At 45.7% G+C, this 19,742-nt stretch overlaps 1 protein-coding gene across 2 annotated transcripts in view; it reads right to left on the bottom strand.

The window, feature by feature from the left end:
* The window catches only part of AMFR (autocrine motility factor receptor), a 50,838-nt gene extending 31,948 nt beyond the window's left edge, over positions 1-18,890 (bottom strand). Inside the window, exon 1 of one of the 2 annotated variants that reach the window (XM_040408859.1) lies at positions 18,405-18,890. In XM_040408859.1, coding sequence (XP_040264793.1) covers positions 18,405-18,641 — 237 coding nt within the window. In that variant the 5' untranslated portion in view covers positions 18,642-18,890. The remainder of the gene's footprint in view (positions 1-18,404) is intronic. The other variant, XM_040408857.1, reaches the window with a different exon arrangement.
* Positions 18,891-19,742: the final 852 nt, after the last annotated feature.

Here is a 19,742-nt window from a genome sequence, read left to right on the forward strand (position 1 = left end):
GGTACATGGATTGCAGGATAAAACTTACCAGGAAAGATTAAAGGACCTTAACATGTATAGCTTGGAAGAAAGACGAGACAGAGGGGATATGATAGAAACTGCTAAATACATAAAGGGAATCAACAAGGTAAAAGAGGAGAGAATATTTAAAAGAAGAAAAACTGCTACAAGAGGACATAGTTTTAAATTAGAGGGGCAAAGGTTTAAAAGTAATATCAGGAAGCATTACTTTACTGAGAGAGTAGTGGATGCATGGAATAGCCTTCCTGCAGAAGTGGTAGCTGCAAATACAGTGAAGGAGTTTAAGCATGCATGGGATAGGCATATAAGATAAAGCCAGGGGCTATCCATAGTATTCAGTATATTGGGCAGACTAGATGGGCCAAATGGTTCTTACCTGCCGACACATTCTATGTTTCTATATATGTTTAATTTTTTTGGTAAATAAATTCCATTAATCCATTCACAATGTCATGCTCTTCCAGAGGTTTTTGTAAGGCTACTTTCACACTGGCGTTTCTGGGTCCGCCTGTGAGATCCGTTTCAAGGCTCTCACAAGTGGCCCAAAACGGATCAGTTTAGCCCCAATGCATTCTGAATGGATAAGGATCCGTTCAGAATGCATCAGTTTGCCTCCGTTCAGCCTCCGTTCCGCTCTGGAGGCTGCTTGCAGCGTTTTAATGTCCGTCTGACGAAACTGAGCCAAACGGATCCGTCCTGACTTACAATGTAAGTCAATGGGGACGGATCCGTTTTTACTGACACAATATGGTGCAATTGAAAACGGATCCGCCTCCCATTGACTTTCAATGTAAGTCAAAACGGATCCGTTTGCATTATCATGAAAAAAAAAAAAAAAAAAAAAAATATATATATATATATATATATATATATTTTTTTTTTTTTTTTTTTTTCATGATAATGCAAACGGATCCGTTTTGAACGGATACAAGCGTTTGCATTATAGGTGCAGATCCGTCTGTGCAGATACCAGACGGATCCGCACCTAAACACAGGTGTGAAAGTAGCCTTAGATTATTGGGCAGTTTCTCTGCCTACAAGATATTATCACAGATGCTTGGTTTACTTTTGCAGTTCTCAAAACTGAATTTGACTCAGCAGAGATCACATGCCTCTTCTTCACAGCAAAAATGTTATAACATGAACAGAGTTGAGAAAAAGACCTCAATTCTAACTTCTACAAACCTATGAATGCAGAATCAACCTAATCAAACTAATATGAAAAGTTGTTATTCTAAAAATCATCTACTTGCATATTATAAGTTATACCAGCAAGAATTAGTCTTTATGTAGAAAACTATGATTTAAATCAAGCCTTACTGACTAGTGATTTAAATCAAATCCACCCTGAAATGCTTAAAGGGAACCTGTCACCGGGATATTTTGGGTATAGAGCTGAGGACATGGGTTGCTAGATGGCCGCTAGCACATCCGCAATACCCAGTCCCCATAGCTCTGTGTGCTTTTATTGTGTAAAAAACCCGATTTGATACATATGCAAATTAACCTGAGATGTGTCCTGTATGTGAGATGAGTCAGGGACAGGACTCATTTCAGGTTAATTTGCATATGTATCAAATCGGGTTTTTTATACAATAAAAGCACACAGAGCTATGGGGACTGGGTATTGCGGATGTGCTAGCGGCCATCTAGCAACTCATGTCCTCAGCTCTATACACAAAATCCTGGTGACAGGTTCCCTTTAAAGGGATTGTCCACCTTCAACCCTAATTTTATCTAGGCCCTGGACAGCGATGTACCGACGAGGGTCCAGTCCAGCTCCTTCCAGTCCCTGGCGTGCAAACATCTGGACGGATTCATTTGGTGCCGCTACAGCAAATCACTGCTCTCTGCAATGATAAATCTCCAATAGACATGTGAGGGTACTTTCACACTAGCTTTATTCTTTTACGTCCTAGGGGCTCAATACCGGAAAAGAACTGATCAGTTATATCCTAATGCATTCTGAATGGAGAGCAATCCGTTCACGATGCATCAGGATCTCTTCAGTTCAGTCTTTTTGCCTTTTCACGACGGAGATATGCAGCATGCTGTGGTTTTATTTCCGTCCAAAATTCCAGAACACTTGCCGGATCCGTAATTTTTTCCCATTGAAATGCATTAATGCAGTGTTCCTGCCAAACGGATCCGGCATTGCATGCGCATGCTCAGACCGCAATTTTTTTTAAAAAATATTAAAATGAATGCCGGATCCGTTTTTCCGGATGACACCGGAGAGACGGAACTGATCAGTCTGACAAATGCCATGAGTTTGCATACGTTTGGACGGATCCGGCAGGCAGTTCCAGCAACGGAACTGCTTGCCGGAATCCTCTGCCGCAAGTGTGAAAGTTATATGTCACTGCTAAGGTCAATGATTGGCCGCACCAGCACGTGACCCATCTGGAGGTTTACATGTAGGGAACCAAGAGAAACCAAACCAGACCCTCAGGGCTTGAAGAGAGCGGTGGGGGGAGGCAAATGCCTTTTTTAATTTTAGGTACAGCGCTGTTCAGGGTCCAGATAAAAATCAGGGCACTTCATCCACAGATTACAGGCAATGAGGGGAACGAGCAGTGCGATACCTTGGGATCAGCTTCAGAATTTTTTTTTAAAAAAAAACTTTAACACTGTGGTGACATCACCCCCGATGCAGCTATAGGTGAGAGTCTTAGATGGCCCGTCACCGCTCCTGACATGCCCGTTTTAATTGCGTCATCCATTCCCCATGTAATAACAATTCTGGAGCCTCTATTCTTATGGCTCTATGTTGTGCCATTCCTGTATTATTTCTACTAGAAGTTATGAATGAATTGCTATTAGCCTTCAGTAAGGGTACAGAGGGAGGTAACCAGTTTCGGGGGTGTACCAGCACAGTCTGACTCTATCCAATCAGTGCTGCCATTGTCAGACTGTGCAGGTACACCCCCCCAACTGGTTACCTCCCCTCTGTACCCTTACTGAAGGCTAATAGAAATTCATTCATAACTTCTGGTAGAAATAATAAAGGAACAGCACAATATACAGTCATAAGAATAGATGATCTGGAAATGGGATTACACGGGGGATGCATGAAGTTATTAAAACAGGCATGTAAGGAGCAGTGAGAGGTCCTCTTTAATTCAGGTTAGTTGGCTTGGTGTTTTGACAGCCACCACTAGGGGGAGATGGCTCTATACAGCTCCTAGTTTCTTCTCTGCCCTTGGACTACCACAGAGGTGAATGGAGGGAGCTGTGCATGTGCGCCAACCTCTCCATACACTGCATAGATAGATGTTGGTCCCGGAGGACTTTATGGCAAATCATGCCAACTTGCTATAAAAGTCTGAGATGGGATTACCCCTTTAAATTGGCTCTCCAGTGAGGGGGTCACTATCCGGAAGCTGTCAATGGCCAAATACCTGCACGCAGCCCTGACTTTCACCAGTGTGATTACAGCCGTTATTACTGCAACTAATGTCTCCATAATTTCAGAATACCTCTTCTCCATAGACAACCACAGGGAAACTAGTCTGAAAGTACTTCCACTGGTGAGTGACAGCTCCTGAAAGTGGTTCTCCATGAAGTTCTATGTCTAGAAACTGTTTCAGATTTTTACTCTGCAAGAGCATAAAAGGAGCAATGAATAAGGGAAACTGGTGTGATCTTTGCTCCAGTTCCCCAGATATCATGTGGCCTGACATTATAGACAGACCGCGGAGCCTCCAATCACAGTGTAGGACTAATCTAAAAAGCTCCTGGAGTGACCCAACCCCCGGGACAGGGGAGGTGATAATCTCCTGGGGCTCAGGGTGCAGCAGCACGTCCATGCACAGTGACACATCTCCTGGCCCTGGTGCCACCACAGTACCCGGGAGCCATGAAAAAAGACAAGTATCACATAAATTAAGGGTGGATGCTAGCGAGCTGCCGCCCGGCTCCTTCCTACATATCGATTTTTTATTTTTTTTTATAGATTCCACATAAGGCCTCTTTCACACAACCGTTTTGTTTTTTCCGTATACGGGCTGTTTTTTGCGTTCTGTATACGGAACCATTCATTTCAATGGTTCTGCAAAAAAAAAAACTGAATGTGCTCCGTATGCAGTTCCGTTAAAAGATAGAACATGTCCTATTATTGCCCGCAAATCACGTTCCGTGGCTCCATTCAAGTCAATAGGTCAGCAAAAAAAAAAAACGGAACACATACGGAAATGCATCCATATGTCTTCCGTATCCGTTTCGTTTTTTGCGGAACCACCTATTGAAAATGTTATGCCCAGTCCAATTTTTTCTATGTATTTACTGTATATGCCATACGGAAAAACAAAACGGCAAAACAGATCCGGTTAAAACGGCACGCAAAACACTGATAAGAGGCCTAAATCTGTGAAAAATAAAACCTCTTAAAATCGATTACATTTAAAATCGGAAAGACATGAATCTCCAGTACAGAGTGACCTATGTAGATTAGGAGCGTGGCACTACAGATCTGTTCCACACCCAGCTTTTCCTTCGTATTCGGTGATTCCACAGACACAGGGACGGTGATTGGCCTGGCCGCTGGGAACCCCACAACTGGTTGCTCATGTAAAAATTTAGGCTGCGTTCACATCTCCGTTTTGGAGATCAGGCTCAAATGCCGGCGATCGGCTGGACAAAAACATTGTAGCACGCAAAGGTTTTTTTGTCCATTCAAAACCCAGCATTAATAACGGAAATCGTAGACCTCACTGCAGTCAATGGGGATCCTGTCAGATCCGGCAGGCGGCTTTGTGCAGGATCTCCGAATGAAGATGTGAACGTACCAGAGTGAATAAAAATCAATGATTTTTTTTTTTTTTTTTTTTTTAAGATTTTTTTTTATTTAAATCAGATTTTTTTTTTATATAAAATGCTTTTTGAGGAAAATATATTACCATCCAAAGGTTATTCCATCATGAAATAAAGATTTGTTTTTTAATTATGTAGAATAAGGCTGTACGTGGACTCCCATATTGTTGAATGAATTAGGCAGTGGCTGAGGGACAGACAACAGAGGGTTGTAGTCAATGGAGTATATTCAGACCAAGGTCTTGTTACCAGTGGGGTACCTCAGGGATCTGTTCTGGGACCCATATTGTTTAATATCTTTATCAGTGAACTTGCAGAAGGCCTCGATGGTAAGGTTTGTCTTTTTGCTGATGACACAAAGATTTGTAACAGGGTTGATGTTCCTGGAGGGATACACCAAATGGAAAAGGATTTAGGAAAACTAGAGGAATGGTCAAAAATCTGGCAACTAAAATTTAATGTTGATAAGTGCAATATAATGCACCTGGGACGTAAAAACCCAAGAGCAGAATATAAAATCAGTGACACAGTCCTAACCTCAGTATCTGAGGAAAGGGATTTAGGGGTCATTATTTCAGAAGACTTAAAGGTAGGCAGACCATGTCATAGAGCAGAAGGAAATGCTAGCAGAATGCTTGGGTGTATAGGGAGAGGCATTACCAGTAGAAAGAGGGAGGCGCTCATGCCGCTCTACAGAGCACTAGTGAGACCTCATGTGGAGTATTGTGCTCAGTACTGGAGACCATATCTCCAGAAGGATATTGATACTTTGGAGAGAGTTCAGAGAAGAGCTACTAAACTAGTACATGGATTGCAGGATAAAACTTACCAGGAAAGATTAAAAGGACCTTAGGCCTCATGCACACGACTTTCAATGGGTCCGTGGAAAAATCGGAAAATGCACCGTTTTGCAGCCGAGACCATGATCTGTGTATCATGTCCGTCAAAAAAATATGACCTGTCCTATTTTTTTGACGGACAACGGTTCGCGGACCCATTCAAGTCAATGGGTCCGTGAAAGAACACGGATGCACACAAGATTGGCATCCGTGTCCGTAGGTTACTTTTTATACAGACGGATCCGAAGATCCGTCTGCATAAAAGCTTTTTTATAGCTGAGTTTTCACTTGGTGAAAACTCAGAACCGACAGTATATTCTAACACAGATTCAGGTTAGAATACACTAAAAGAACTGTGTACATGACTGCCCCCTGCTGCCTGGCAGGTGCTGCCAGGCAGCAGGGGGCAGCCCCCCCCCTGTAGTTAACACATTGGTGGCCAGTGCGGCCGGCCCCCCCCCCCCTCTCCCTCCCCTGTAGTTAACTCATTGGTGGCCAGTGGGCCCTCTCCCCTCCCTCCCCCTCCTACTGGTAAGTGACAGGTCTGTGCGGCGCATTGCTTAATGACCTGTCACTTACCAGTAGGAGGAGCTCCCGGCTGGACGCAGACATCGCAGCTCACAGGTCAGTATAATGCTGCTACAAATTGCTAAGTAACCATGGCAACCGGGACAGCAGTAGCGTCCTGGTTGCCATGGTTACCGATCGGAGCCCCAGCGATTAAACTGGGACTCCGATCGGTACTCTCCGCTGCCACCAATGATAGGGGGGGAGATTTTAATTAGGAGGGGGAGGGAGGGGAGAGGGCCCACTGGCCACCAACGAGTTAACTACAGGGGAGGGAGGGGGGGCCCACTGGCCACCAACGAGTTAACTACAGGGGAGGGGGGGGGGCGAGCGCACTGGCCACCAATGTGTTACCTACAGGGGGGGGGGGGCTGCCCCCTGCTGCCTGGCAGCAGGGGGCAGTCATGTACACAGTTCTTTTAGTATATTCTAACCTGAAGCGTCCCCATCACCATGGGAACGCCTCTGTGTTAGAATATACTGTCGGATTTGAGTTTCACGATGTAACTCAAATCCGACGGTATATTCTAACATAGAGGCGTTCCCATGGTGATGGGAACGCTTCAAGTTAAAATATACCATCGGATTGGAGAAAACTCCGATCCTATGGTATATTAACTCCTGACTTTACATTGAAAGTCAATGGGGGACGGATCCGTTTGAAATTGCACCATATTGTGTCAACGTCAAACGGATCCGTCCCCATTGACTTGCATTGTAATTCAGGACGGATCCGTTTGGCTCCGCACGGCCAGGCGGACACCAAAACGACTGTTTTTTCATGTCCTTGGATCCTCCAAAAATCAAGGAAGACCCACGGACGAAAAAAACGGTCACGGAAAAACGGAACCCGTTTTTGCGGACCGCAAAAAAATACGGTCGTGTGCATGAGGCCTTAACATGTATAGCTTGGAAGAAAGACGAGACAGAGGGGATATGATAGAAACTGCTAAATACATAAAGGAAATCAACAAGGTAAAAGAGGAGAGAATATTTAAAAGAAGAAAAACTGCTACAAGAGGACATCGTTTTAAATTAGAGGGGCAAAGGTTTAAAAGTAATATAAGGAAGTATTACTTTACTGAGAGAGTAGTGGATGCATGGAATAGCCTTCCTGCAGAAGTGGTAGCTGCAAATACAGTGAAGGAGTAGAGTTGTTGCGATACCAAATTTTTGATTCGGTTTCGATACCATGAAAAAGTATTGCGATACTCGATACCATTCGATACCACGCGAAAAAAATAAACAAAAAAAGCCACGTGCATTCCTCATTTTTAAAAATGGCGAATCGCGCAGTTTTTATTTTATTTTTTCTGTTCCGGCATTCACCACCTAGATTTTTTTTTTATATTTTAATAGTTTGGACTTTTCTGACGTGGCGATGTAATATGTTTATTTATATATTTTATATGTGAAATTGGGAAAAGGGGGGTGATTTATACTTCATATTTTAGTGTTTTTTTTTTCTCACTTTTTATTTAATAACTATTTCCCCCCTTAGGGGCTAGAACCTGGGATCTTTCATCCCTTTTCCTATTCACCCTGATAGATCTCTATCAAGGTGAATAGGACTCCACACTGTCCCTGCTGCTCTGTGCTTTGTGCACACAACATCAGGGATGTTACCATGGCAACCAGGGCTTCTGTAGCGTCCTGTCTGCCATGGTAACCGATCGGAGCCCCAGGCTTACACAGCTGGGGCTCCGATCAGAAGCTGCCACTGCACCACCAATGAGGGGGAGTGGAGAGGTCCCTGTGGCCACTGCCACCAATGATTTTAATACTGGAGGGTTGAGAGGGGCCGGCGCACTGTGCCACCAATGATTTTAATGGGATGGGGGGATTGAGGGGGGGGGGGGGGGCACACTGCACCACCAATGATTTTACCCCTTTATACAGGAGGCGGGTACTAGCAGATCAGCGGCAGTTAACTGCCGCTGATCGCAGCTCCCTGTCAGGGGCAGGGTGCCGGCAATGCGATTCTGCTGCCGGCACCCGCCTCCTGTATGTGTTAAAGACTACTGTATATGAGTCCAGACTTTCACTATTAGGCCACACAGAGCGGCGCCCAGCGATGTCTCAGCACTCACCATTAGTCCTGGGCGCCGCTCCGTTCGCCCGCAGTGCCCCATTACTGTCTCCTCTCCTGCTCCACATGCTGCTGATTACTATCGGAGCGATGGGAGGAGACATCAGCTTCACTAGTGGGCGTTCCTTCTCCCTGGCTGTAGCGCTGTCCAATCGCAGCGCAGGGAAAAGGAACGCCCACTAGTGAAGCTGATGTCTCCTCCCATCGCTCCGATAGTAATCCTATCATTGGTGGCGCAGTGCGCCCGCCCCTCCTCCGCCCCTCTCTTCTCATTGCCGCCCCTCCTCCACCCCCTCTCTTCTCATTGCCGCCCCTCCTCCGCCCCTCTCTTCTCATTGCCGCCCCTCCTCCGCCCCTCTCTTCTCATTGGTGGCAGCGGCAGCAGCACAGGGGGAGGGAGGACAGCTTCCTTCTCCCCGTGCTGCTGAGAGAGAACATGAGCGCGCCGATAGCAGCGCGCTCATGTTCAGAGATACTAGACTGCGCAGAAGCGCAGCCCAGTATCGAAAAAACGGAAATCCCGGTATCGTATCGATACCAGGACAAAAGTATCGATTGGGTATCGAAATTTCGATACCCGCAACAACCCTATGAAGGAGTTTAAGCATGCATGGGATAGGCATAAGGCCATAAGATAGGGCCATAGTATTCAGTATATTGGGCAGACTAGATGGGCTGAATGTGTCGGCAGATAAGAACCATTCTATGTTTCTATATGTGTAATTTTTTGGGTAAATAAATTCCATTAATCCATTCACAATGTCATGCTCTTCCAGGAGGTTTTTGTAAGATTATTGGGCAGTTTCTCTGCCTACAGGATATTATCACAGATGCTTGGTTTACTTTTGCAGTTCTCAAAACTGAATTTGACTCAGCAGAGATCACATGCCTCTTCTTCACAGCAAAAATGTTATAACATGAACAGAGTTGAGAAAAAGACCTTAATCCTAACTTCTACAAACCTATGAATGCAGAATCAACCTAATCAAACTAATATGAAAAGTTGTTTAAATCTTCATCTACTTGCATATTATAAGTTATACCAGCAAGAATTAGTCTTTATGTAGAAAACTATGATTTAAATCAAGCCTTACTGACTAGTGATTGAAATCAAATCCACCCTGGAACGTACCCTTAGTTTCTTAGAGCACCTGTGAGAGGTGTAATGGTACTAAGGCCCCTTTCACACGGGCGAGTTTTCCGCGCGGGTGCAGTGCGTGATGTGAACGCATTGCACCCGCACTGAATCCGGACCCATTCATTTCTATGGGGCTGTGCACACGAGCGGTGATTTCCACGCATCACTTGTGCGTTGCGTGAAAATCGCAGCATGCTCTATATTGTGCGTTTTCCACGCAACGCAGGCCCCATAGAAGTGAAAGGGGCTGCATGAAAATCACAAGCATCCGCAAGCAAGTGCGGATGCGATGCGATTTTCACGCACGGTTGCTAGGAGACGATCGGGGTGCAGACCCGATCATTATTATTTTCCCTTTTAACATGGTTATAAGGGAAAATAATAGCATTCGGAATACAGAATGCATAGTACAATAGGGCTGGAGGGGTTAAAAATAAAATAAAAAATAATTTAACTCACCTTAATCCACTTGATCGCGCAGCCCGGCTTCTCTTCTGTCTTCTTCTTTGCTGTGTGCAGGAAAAGGACCTGTGGTGATGTCACTCCGGTCATCACATGATCCATCACCATGGTAAAAGATCATGTGACGGACCATGTGATGACCGGAGTGACGTCACCACAGGTCCTTTTCCTGCACACAGCAAAGAAGAAGACAGAAGAAATGCCGGCTGCGCGATCAAGTGGATTAAGGTGAGTTAAATTATTTTTTATTTTATTTTTAACCCCTCCAGCGCTATTGTACTATGCATTCTGTATTCAGAATGCTATTATTTTCCCTTATAACCATGTTATAAGGGAAAATAATAGCACTCTACAGAACACCGATCCCAAGCCCGAACTTCTGTGAAGAAGTTCGGGTTTGGGTACCAAACATGCAGATTTTTCTCACGCGCGTGCAAAACGCATTACAATGTTTTGCACTCGCGCGGAAAAATTGTGCATGTTCCCGCAACGCCCGTGTGAAAGAGGCCTAATGGCGGTGGCCAACCAGCTTTCCCTGAAACAATAAGCCATCACACATCTTGTGAGTGATGACGAGGCCCCCTGTAAATCAGAGGACATTGTTCCTGGGCCCCTACATGCTGATATTAGCCTAACCATTGGATCGGCCATACTAAGAAATGGTGGGGTAACAGACTGAAAGAATTCCAAAAAGAGGAGTATATGGTACTCGATAGCAATACACACTATGCGGGTCATTTACTAACAGCACTACGTCTGTCTTTGGTGTAAAAAAAAAGTCCCCAACTCCCATTTGTGACTTTTTAATACTTGTCATAAATTAGCCGCTTCCTCTGGCTGAGCATGGTCTATCGAAGACCAGAATAAAAAGCAGGTCTTTGATAAAAGACCCCGTGTATGTGTTGGGAGACACGTCTTAATAATGAATTCAGGCTTTTCTCATTCAGTCCCATTGCAGCAGGTGTATAAAATCCAGCCCCTAGCCATGCTTCCTGCCTTTACCAAAATCTGTGAAAGAATGGCTCGCTCTGCAGAGCTCAATGAATTCCGACATGGTCCTGTAGTAGGATTCCACCCCTGCCACAAGTCAACGCTCCGCTGACTCCATCACTGCAGAGCTCCAAACCTCATCTGTCCTTGACATCAGCACCGGGAGCTTCATGACGTGAGTTTCCATGGCTGAGCAGCAGCATGCAAGCCTTACATCATCAAGCACCATGCCAAGTGTCCGCATGGAGTGGTGTAAGGCACGACGCCACAGGAAACGTTTTCTGTGGAGAGGTGAATCACACTTCTATACCTGGCAATCTGATGGACCAGTCTGGGTTTGGTGAATGCCAGTAGAACGTTACCTGCCTGACTGTAGTTTTGGTGGATGAGGGATAAAACTATGGGGGTGTTTTTCAGGGTTTGGCCTGGGCCCCTTAGTTCCAGTGAAGGAAAATCTTAATTCTTCAGCATACTAAGGCATTTTGGACAATTGTATGCTTCCAACTTTGTGGGAACAGGTGGGGGAAGGCCCTTTTCTGTTTCAGTAGGACTGTGACCAGTGCACAAAGCGAGGTCCATAAAGGCGTGGTTGGGTGTGGAAAAACTTGACTGGTTGCACAAAGCCTTGACCTCAACCCCATCCAACACTTGTGGGATGAACTAGAACAGAGATTGCGAGCCAGGCCTCATCCAACATCAGTGTCTGACCTCACAAGTGCTCTTCTGAATGAATGGGCAAAAATATCCACAGACATCCTCAAAAATCTTGTAGAAAGCCTTCCCAGAAGAGTGGAAGCTAGTCTGGCTGCTAAGGGTTAACTTACTCCAGATTTTCCAGTGTTTGCATCAACATCCTTTGAAATGACCCTTTAACCCGTTCACTACCAGCGCCGTACATGTACGGCGCTGGAGCGATGTGTAAACATGGCGCCCGCTCGCACGTGCAGTGGGCTCCATGGCCAGCAGGTCTCTGCTGTTTCATATAGCAGAGACCTGCGACTAATTACCCCTATCGTCAATAATGCCTATCGTGGTAATTAAAGGCTTTAGATGCCGTGATCAAGTGAGATCACAGCATCTAAATGCGGCCAATGTGGGCATCGGTAGTTGCGCTGAACACTGTAAGCCTCACTAATAGTATTCATGCTGCAATTTTTATTTTGGCCACCAGATGGCAGGCCAGGATAGGAAATTAGCAACTTCTAGTTTAAATGTCATTTCAAAAATCCCTGATAGAACTAAATCAAAAATTAAATTTATAGGCTCATGTATGAGCTTCAAAATCATCACAAAAAATAAAAATGATAAAAAATATAAAAGTTTAGGCTACTTTCACACTTGCGTTTTTCTTTTCCGGCATTGAGTTCCGTCACAGGGGCTCTATACCGGAAAAGAACTGATCAGTTTTATCCCCATGCATTCTGAATGGAGAGAAATCAGTTCAGTTTGCATCAGGATGTCTTCAGTTCAGTCGTTTTGACTGATCAGGCAAAACAGAAAACCGCAGCATGCTACGGTTTTCTCTCCGGCGAAAAAAAATTGGAGACTTGCCTGAATGCCGGATCCGGCATTTTTTCCCATAGGAATGTATTAGCGCCGGATCCGGCATTCAGAATACCGGATCCGGCCTGCGCATGCGCAGACCGATAAAAATGTGAAAAAATGTACAAGACGGATTCGTCTGTCCGCATGACAAGCGGAGAGACGGATCAGTCCTTGCAATGCATTTGCAAATGCTTTCAGTCAGCGGCAGATCGGATCACACTGCTGCAAGTGTGAAAGTAGCCTTAAATCTCCCCCCTTTCCATAAAATTAAAAAATAAATACCTAAATAACGAATATAAACATCATGGGTATCATCGTGACCGAAAACGCCCATACTATTAAAATATATATTTTTTAAATTCCAATATGGCAAATGGCGTAACGGAAAAAAAAAAAGGGTCAAAATGGGCAAGTTGCCATTTTTTCATTGCTTCTCTTACCCAAATTTTTTTTATAAAAATTGATCAAAAAGTCATGCACACTCCAAAATGGAATCAATAAAAACTACAGATTGTTCTGCAAAAAATGAGCCCCTAAAACAGGTCAGTAGACATAAGTCTAAAAAAAATTTAAAAAAAAGTTATGGAAGTCAGAATATGGTGATTTTTTTTTTAATCAAAGTTTAAATTTATTTTTACACTATTTAGACATTTAAAAAAAAAACTACACATATGGGTTATCGTTGTAATCGTACTGTCCCAGAGAATGAAGGGCATGGGTAAGTTTTGCCGTAAACGAAACACTGTGAGAACAAAACCCGGAAAACAGTGGAGGAATTGCGTTTTTTTTTTTCCCCCAATTCCACCCCATTTGGAATTTTTTTTACCAATTCCCACTACATTTTATGCCATAATTAATGGTGGCATTAGAAAGTACAACTTGTCCCGCAAAAAATAAGCCTCATACAGCTATGTGACCGGAAATATAAAAAAAAGTTATGGCTCAAGGAAAATAGGGAAGAAAAAAAAAAACCCAAAAATGAAAAAACCTCCGGTAGCCTAAGGGTTACGAAGGTCGCTGTAATTCTGTAATGTATTTCATTCCCTTTATTGCTCCCATCTCCCGTTCTGGGCTGTGGTCAGATGACCACATCCATGCAGCTCTTTCTTACTTCCATTGATAGGGGCGTGTCTATGTAACAAGGTGAGTGGGAGGAGCTATAATGTAGCGCTGGAGCTGCGGCACAGATAGCAGCAGTGCATCATGGTGCATCATGGGCACAAGACGTGCTACATACATGATGGAGAGAAACCAGAGAGAAAATGGGTCAGGAGAGTCCAAATTGAAAAAGAAAAGCGTGAAAAAGATGTACACGAACAACTACATGAGCAGATGTGTGAAAAACTGCAGTAATCCTGGAAAACCCCTTTAAAAGGGAGTCTGTCACCACATTTGAGCCCATTAGACAGATCCAATAGCGTTATATGTGCCACCCAGAAGTTTAAAACGGTACCTTTGTTGCATATACCGGAGTCTTGTTTCAGCCAAAAATGAACTTTGTAGGTTCTGTAAATGCGCCCTCTCAAGTGCCCAGGGCGGCGTCTCAATCTTCCGAGCCCAAGACCGGACCTCCCCAACGGCTCATAACCCCGCCCTCCGTGTGCCTCTGCCCGCCCGTTTACGCTCCTCCTCTCTCCTGCGGCGCAGTGGAAAAGGAGAGAGGAGGAGCGTAAACGGGCGGGCAGAGGCACACGGAGGGCGGGGTTATGAGCCGTTGGGGAGGTCCGGTCTTGGGCTCGGAAGATTGAGACGCCGCCCTGGGCACTGGAGAGGGCGCATTTACAGAACCTACAAAGTTCATTTTTGGCTGAAACAAGACTCCGGTATATGCAACAAAGGTACCGTTTTAAACTTCTGGGTGGCACATATAACGCTATTGGATCTGTCTAATGGGCTCAAATGTGGTGACAGACTCCCTTTAAGGCCCTCCACACACACATTAGGCTATTGTTGGTGGAACCTGCCATTTTTGGCTGGGCCGGCCAACAACCTATTGCGTATGGGGGGCTCCCGACTACAGAGTTTCAATGGTTGATCTTTATATTCTCTCGGGAAGGCGTCCAGCAGTAGCTTTCTCCTCTCTCCCCTTTATATACACACACGTTCCAGTGTACACTGGGCAAGGACTGGTTATTAGGAACATTTGATCCCGATCATTTCCCCATGTCAGACAATGTCTGCACGGACAGCGGCACACATATCCACTGACTTGGAATTCGTGTTTTCGCACATTCTTGTTTTTGCACTGAAGTCAGCGCAGACACAGAAGGGAAAGAGGCCTCAGGACAACTGCACAATTTCATGCGTTTTTCCCAGGAGTTGCGACATCCAGCACAAAGCACTAAAACCGCACAAACTGCTGCAGCACATAAATGCTTCCAAAAGCCGCAGTAAAAACCTTAGCACCATGACGTAACGGTATGTGTAAGTGTATGGAGCGAGCATACATGCTGCACCTGCTCCACATGCAGCGAGTGCCAGATAATCCCAGTCATTTAGCCCCTCAGATGCGGCTGTCAATAGCGACCACGGCATCTGATCAGTTAGAGGGAGGGGGCTCCCGCTTGTGTCGCTCCGATCAGATACTATGAGAGCCTGGGGTCTTGCTGAAGGGCTTGTCCGCTTTTTTTTTATATTGATGTCCTATGCGCAGGATAGGCCATCAATATCAGATCAGCGGGGATCGGACGCCCCTACTGATCAGCGGGGATCTGACACACCCTACTGATCAGCGGGGATCTGACACACCCTACTGATCAGCCGTCTGAAGAGACCACAGCGCTTCTCTTCATTGTTTACTTGCTCACCATCGCAGCGGTGTCATTACATCTCAGCCGTCCCAGCTCCTTCCTGTTCAAGTGAATACTACAGAGCCGTCCCATAGCAGTAAAGTATTTTTCGCCCCATAAGACGCACTCCCCCCCCCCCCCCCCTAAAATGGGGGGGGAAACGCTAGTGCGTCTTATGGGGTGAATACAGGGCAAAGATTTGCAGTGAGAACGGCGGGAGCAGGCAGATGAGGGGCGGGAGCAGGCAGATGAGGGGCGGGGCCAGCTTTCCTGCTCCGCCTCTAAGTCTTCACACTGCCTGCTCCTGTGTTACCAGGCTGGGGGGCCGATGAGAGGCTGGAGTTCTGATAAGAGGCATGGGGGTCTCATTTATTTTGGGGCTCTTATCTGAGGTCTGATTGGGGGTCATTCACTTTGGGGTCTGAGCTGAGATCCGATTTGAGGTCATATTGGGGTCTGATTGCTGGTCTGGTTTATTGTCCTCCTCTAAAACGTAGGTGCGTCTTACAGGGCGAAAAATACGGTAAATGGGAGGGTGGAGTTGTAATTACACCAGCTCAGTCTCTTCAAACAGCTGATCGGCAGGGGGTGCCGGGTGTCAGACCCCCGCCAATCTGATAATTGTGTCCTATCCTGAGGATAGGTCATCAATAAAAAAAAAAAAGGACAACCCCTTTAAGTCTCCTAGTGCTGTCACAGTGAGCTGACAGGAAGCCTATGAAAATCCCATACACTTCAATGGTATACTAATGCAGTCTATGGTACAAGCGGTGAGGAGATTGTTACAAGTCCCACAAGGGACATACATAAAAGTTTAAAAAAGTTAAAGAAAAAACTAATATTTAAAATTCACATCACCCTCTTTACCAATTTCACATATATAAACAATAAAAAAACAAACATAATAGGTATCATTGAGTCTGAAAATACCATGACGTGTACAAGTTACAGGCAGGTGACATGTATATACAGCGGTGTTATACGTATACACGTTACAGGCAGGTGACATGTATATACACCGCTGTATATACGTATACATGTTACAGGCAGGTGACACATGTATATACAGCGGTGTTATACGTATACACGTTACAGGCAGGTGACATGTATATACAGCGGTGTTATACGTATACACGTTACAGGCAGGTGACATGTATATACAGCGGTGTTATACGTATACATGTTACAGACAGGTGACACATGTATATACAGCGGTGTTATACGTATACACGTTACAGGCAGGTGACATGTATATACACCGCTGTATATACGTATACATGTTACAGGCAGGTGACACATGTATATACAGCGGTGTTATACGTATACACGTTACAGGCAGGTGACATGTATACACAGCGGTGTTATACGTATACACGTTACAGGCAGGTGACATGTATATACAGCGGTGTTATACGTATACATGTTACAGGCAGGTGACATGTATATACACCGCTGTATATACGTATACATGTTACAGGCAGGTGACACATGTATATACAGCGGTGTTATACGTATACATGTTACAGGCAGGTGACATGTATATACAGCGGTGTTATACGTATACACGTTACAGGCAGGTGACACATGTATATACAGCGGTGTTATACGTATACATGTTACAGGCAGGTGACATGTATATACAGCGGTGTTATACGTATACACGTTACAGGCAGGTGACACATGTATATACAGCGGTGTTATACGTATACATGTTACAGGCAGGGCACACGTGTATATACAGCGGTGTTATACGTATACATGTTACAGGCAGGGCACACGTGTATATACAGCGGTGTTATACGTATACATGTTACAGGCAGGGCACACATGTATATACAGCGGTGTTATACGTATACATGTTACAGGCAGGGCACACATGTATACACAGCGGTGTTATACGTATACATGTTACAGGCAGGGCACACATGTATATACAGCGGTGTTATACGTATACATGTTACAGGCAGGGCACACATGTATATACAGCGGTGTTATACGTATACATGTTACAGGCAGGGCACACATGTATATACAGCGGTGTTATACGTATACATGTTACAGGCAGGGCACACATGTATACACAGCGGTGTTATACGTATACATGTTACAGGCAGGGCACACATGTATATACAGCGGTGTTATACGTATACATGTTACAGGCAGGGCACACATGTATACACAGCGGTGTTATACGTATACATGTTACAGGCAGGTGACATGTATATACAGCAGTGTTATACGTATACATGTTACAGGCAGGGCACACATGTATATACAGCGGTGTTATACGTATACATGTTACAGGCAGGGCACACGTGTATACACATCGGTGTTATACGTATACATGTTACAGGCAGGTGACACATGTATACACAGCGGTGTTATACGTATACATGTTACAGGCAGGGCACACATGTATATACAGCAGTGTTATACGTATACATGTTACAGGCAGGGCACACATGTATATACAGCGGTGTTATACGTATACATGTTACAGGCAGACGTGTATATACAGCGGTGTTATACGTATACATGTTACAGGCAGGGCACACATGTATATACAGCAGTGTTATACGTATACATGTTACAGGCAGGGCACACATGTATATACAGCAGTGTTATACGTATACATGTTACAGGCAGGGCACACGTGTATACACAGCGGTGTTATACGTATACATGTTACAGGCAGGGCACACGTGTATACACAGCGGTGTTATACGTATACATGTTACAGGCAGGTGACACATGTATACACAGCGGTGTTATACGTATACATGTTACAGGCAGGGCACACATGTATATACAGCAGTGTTATACGTATACATGTTACAGGCAGGGCACACATGTATATACAGCGGTGTTATACGTATACATGTTACAGGCAGACGTGTATATACAGCGGTGTTATACGTATACATGTTACAGGCAGGGCACACATGTATATACAGCAGTGTTATACGTATACATGTTACAGGCAGACGTGTATATACAGCGGTGTTATACGTATACATGTTACAGGCGGACGTGTATATACAGCAGTGTTATACGTATACATGTTACAGGCAGGGCACACGTGTATATACAGCAGTGTTATACGTATACATGTTACAGGCAGACGTGTGACGCACACACCGGGGCACACTCACCCACACTCCCAGGCTGTCTGACACCAGGTACCGGCCTAGCTCCACCGCCACCTCCCGCGCGTCTCCTGACAGCTGCCCGCCGCGCTCCTCCGCCTCCCCGCGGCCTTCCTCCTCGTCCAGCTCCCGGCTCAGGCTCCGGTAGGCGCTCAGCAGGCTGAGGCTCAGCAGTAGGCCACTCAGGCCGGTGTATGTCCGCAGGCTGGGCCACGGGAAGCGCTCCAGGAAGAGCAGAGGCATTTTAGGAGAGCCCGAGGCCCCCGCGGGCCTGTTACAGCGCACGGAGCGGGGAGCAGCGGCTCGGTCGCAGTATATCACGCTCGGTAAGGGACACGGTGAGCCGGGGCGCTCTGACTCCTGGGCGGCCTGTTCTCCGGTCTCACAGACTTCTCCTCGGCCGTGTCTTCGTTATGTTCCTCGGTGTGACAGCGCCCCCTGCTGGAGGCGGGGCTCTACCCGGAAACTTCCAGGGCAGAGATCATGCAGAATCCCCTCCGCCTCCCACTACTGACGTCCTATAATCCGCAAATGGCAGGATGCTCCGACACGTGAAGTTACTGCCAAACTGTGTGACCCAGCCACATCACCCCCTAATAGTGCAGTCCATCCACATCACCCCCTAATAGTGCAGTCCTGCCACATCACCCCCTAATAGTGCAAACCACATCACCCCCTAATAGTGCAGTCCTGCCACATCACCCCCTAATAGTGCAAACCAGCCACATCACCCCCTAATAGTGCAGTCCTGCCACATCACCCCCTAATAGTGCAGTCCTGCCACATCACCCCCTAATAGTGCAGTCCATCCACATCACCCCCTAATAGTGCAGTCCAACCACATCACCCCCTAATAGTGCAAACCACATCACCCCCTAATAGTGCAGTCCTGCCACATCACCCCCTAATAGTGCAGTCCTGCCACATCACCCCCTAATAGTGCATTCCATCGACATCACCCGCTAATAGTGCAAATCACATCACCCCTAATAGTGTAATCCATCCACATTCCCCCCTAATAGTGCAAACCATCCACATTCCCCCCTAATAGTGCAATCCAGCCACATCACCCCCTAATAGTGCAGTCCATCCACATCACCCCCTAATAGTGCAAACCAGCCACATTACCCCCTAATAGTACAATCCAGCCGTATCACCCCCTAATAGTGCAAACCACATCACCCCCTAATAGTGCAAACCAGCCACATCACCCCCTAATAGTGCAGTCCATCCACATTACCCCCTAATAGTACAATCCAGCCACATCACCCCCTAATAGTGCAAACCACATCACCCCCTAATAGTGCAAACCATCCACATCACCCCTAATAGTGCAAACCATCC

The sequence above is a fragment of the Bufo bufo genome, chromosome 10 (assembly GCF_905171765.1).
Source record: "Bufo bufo chromosome 10, aBufBuf1.1, whole genome shotgun sequence".
NCBI lineage: Eukaryota > Metazoa > Chordata > Amphibia > Anura > Bufonidae > Bufo > Bufo bufo.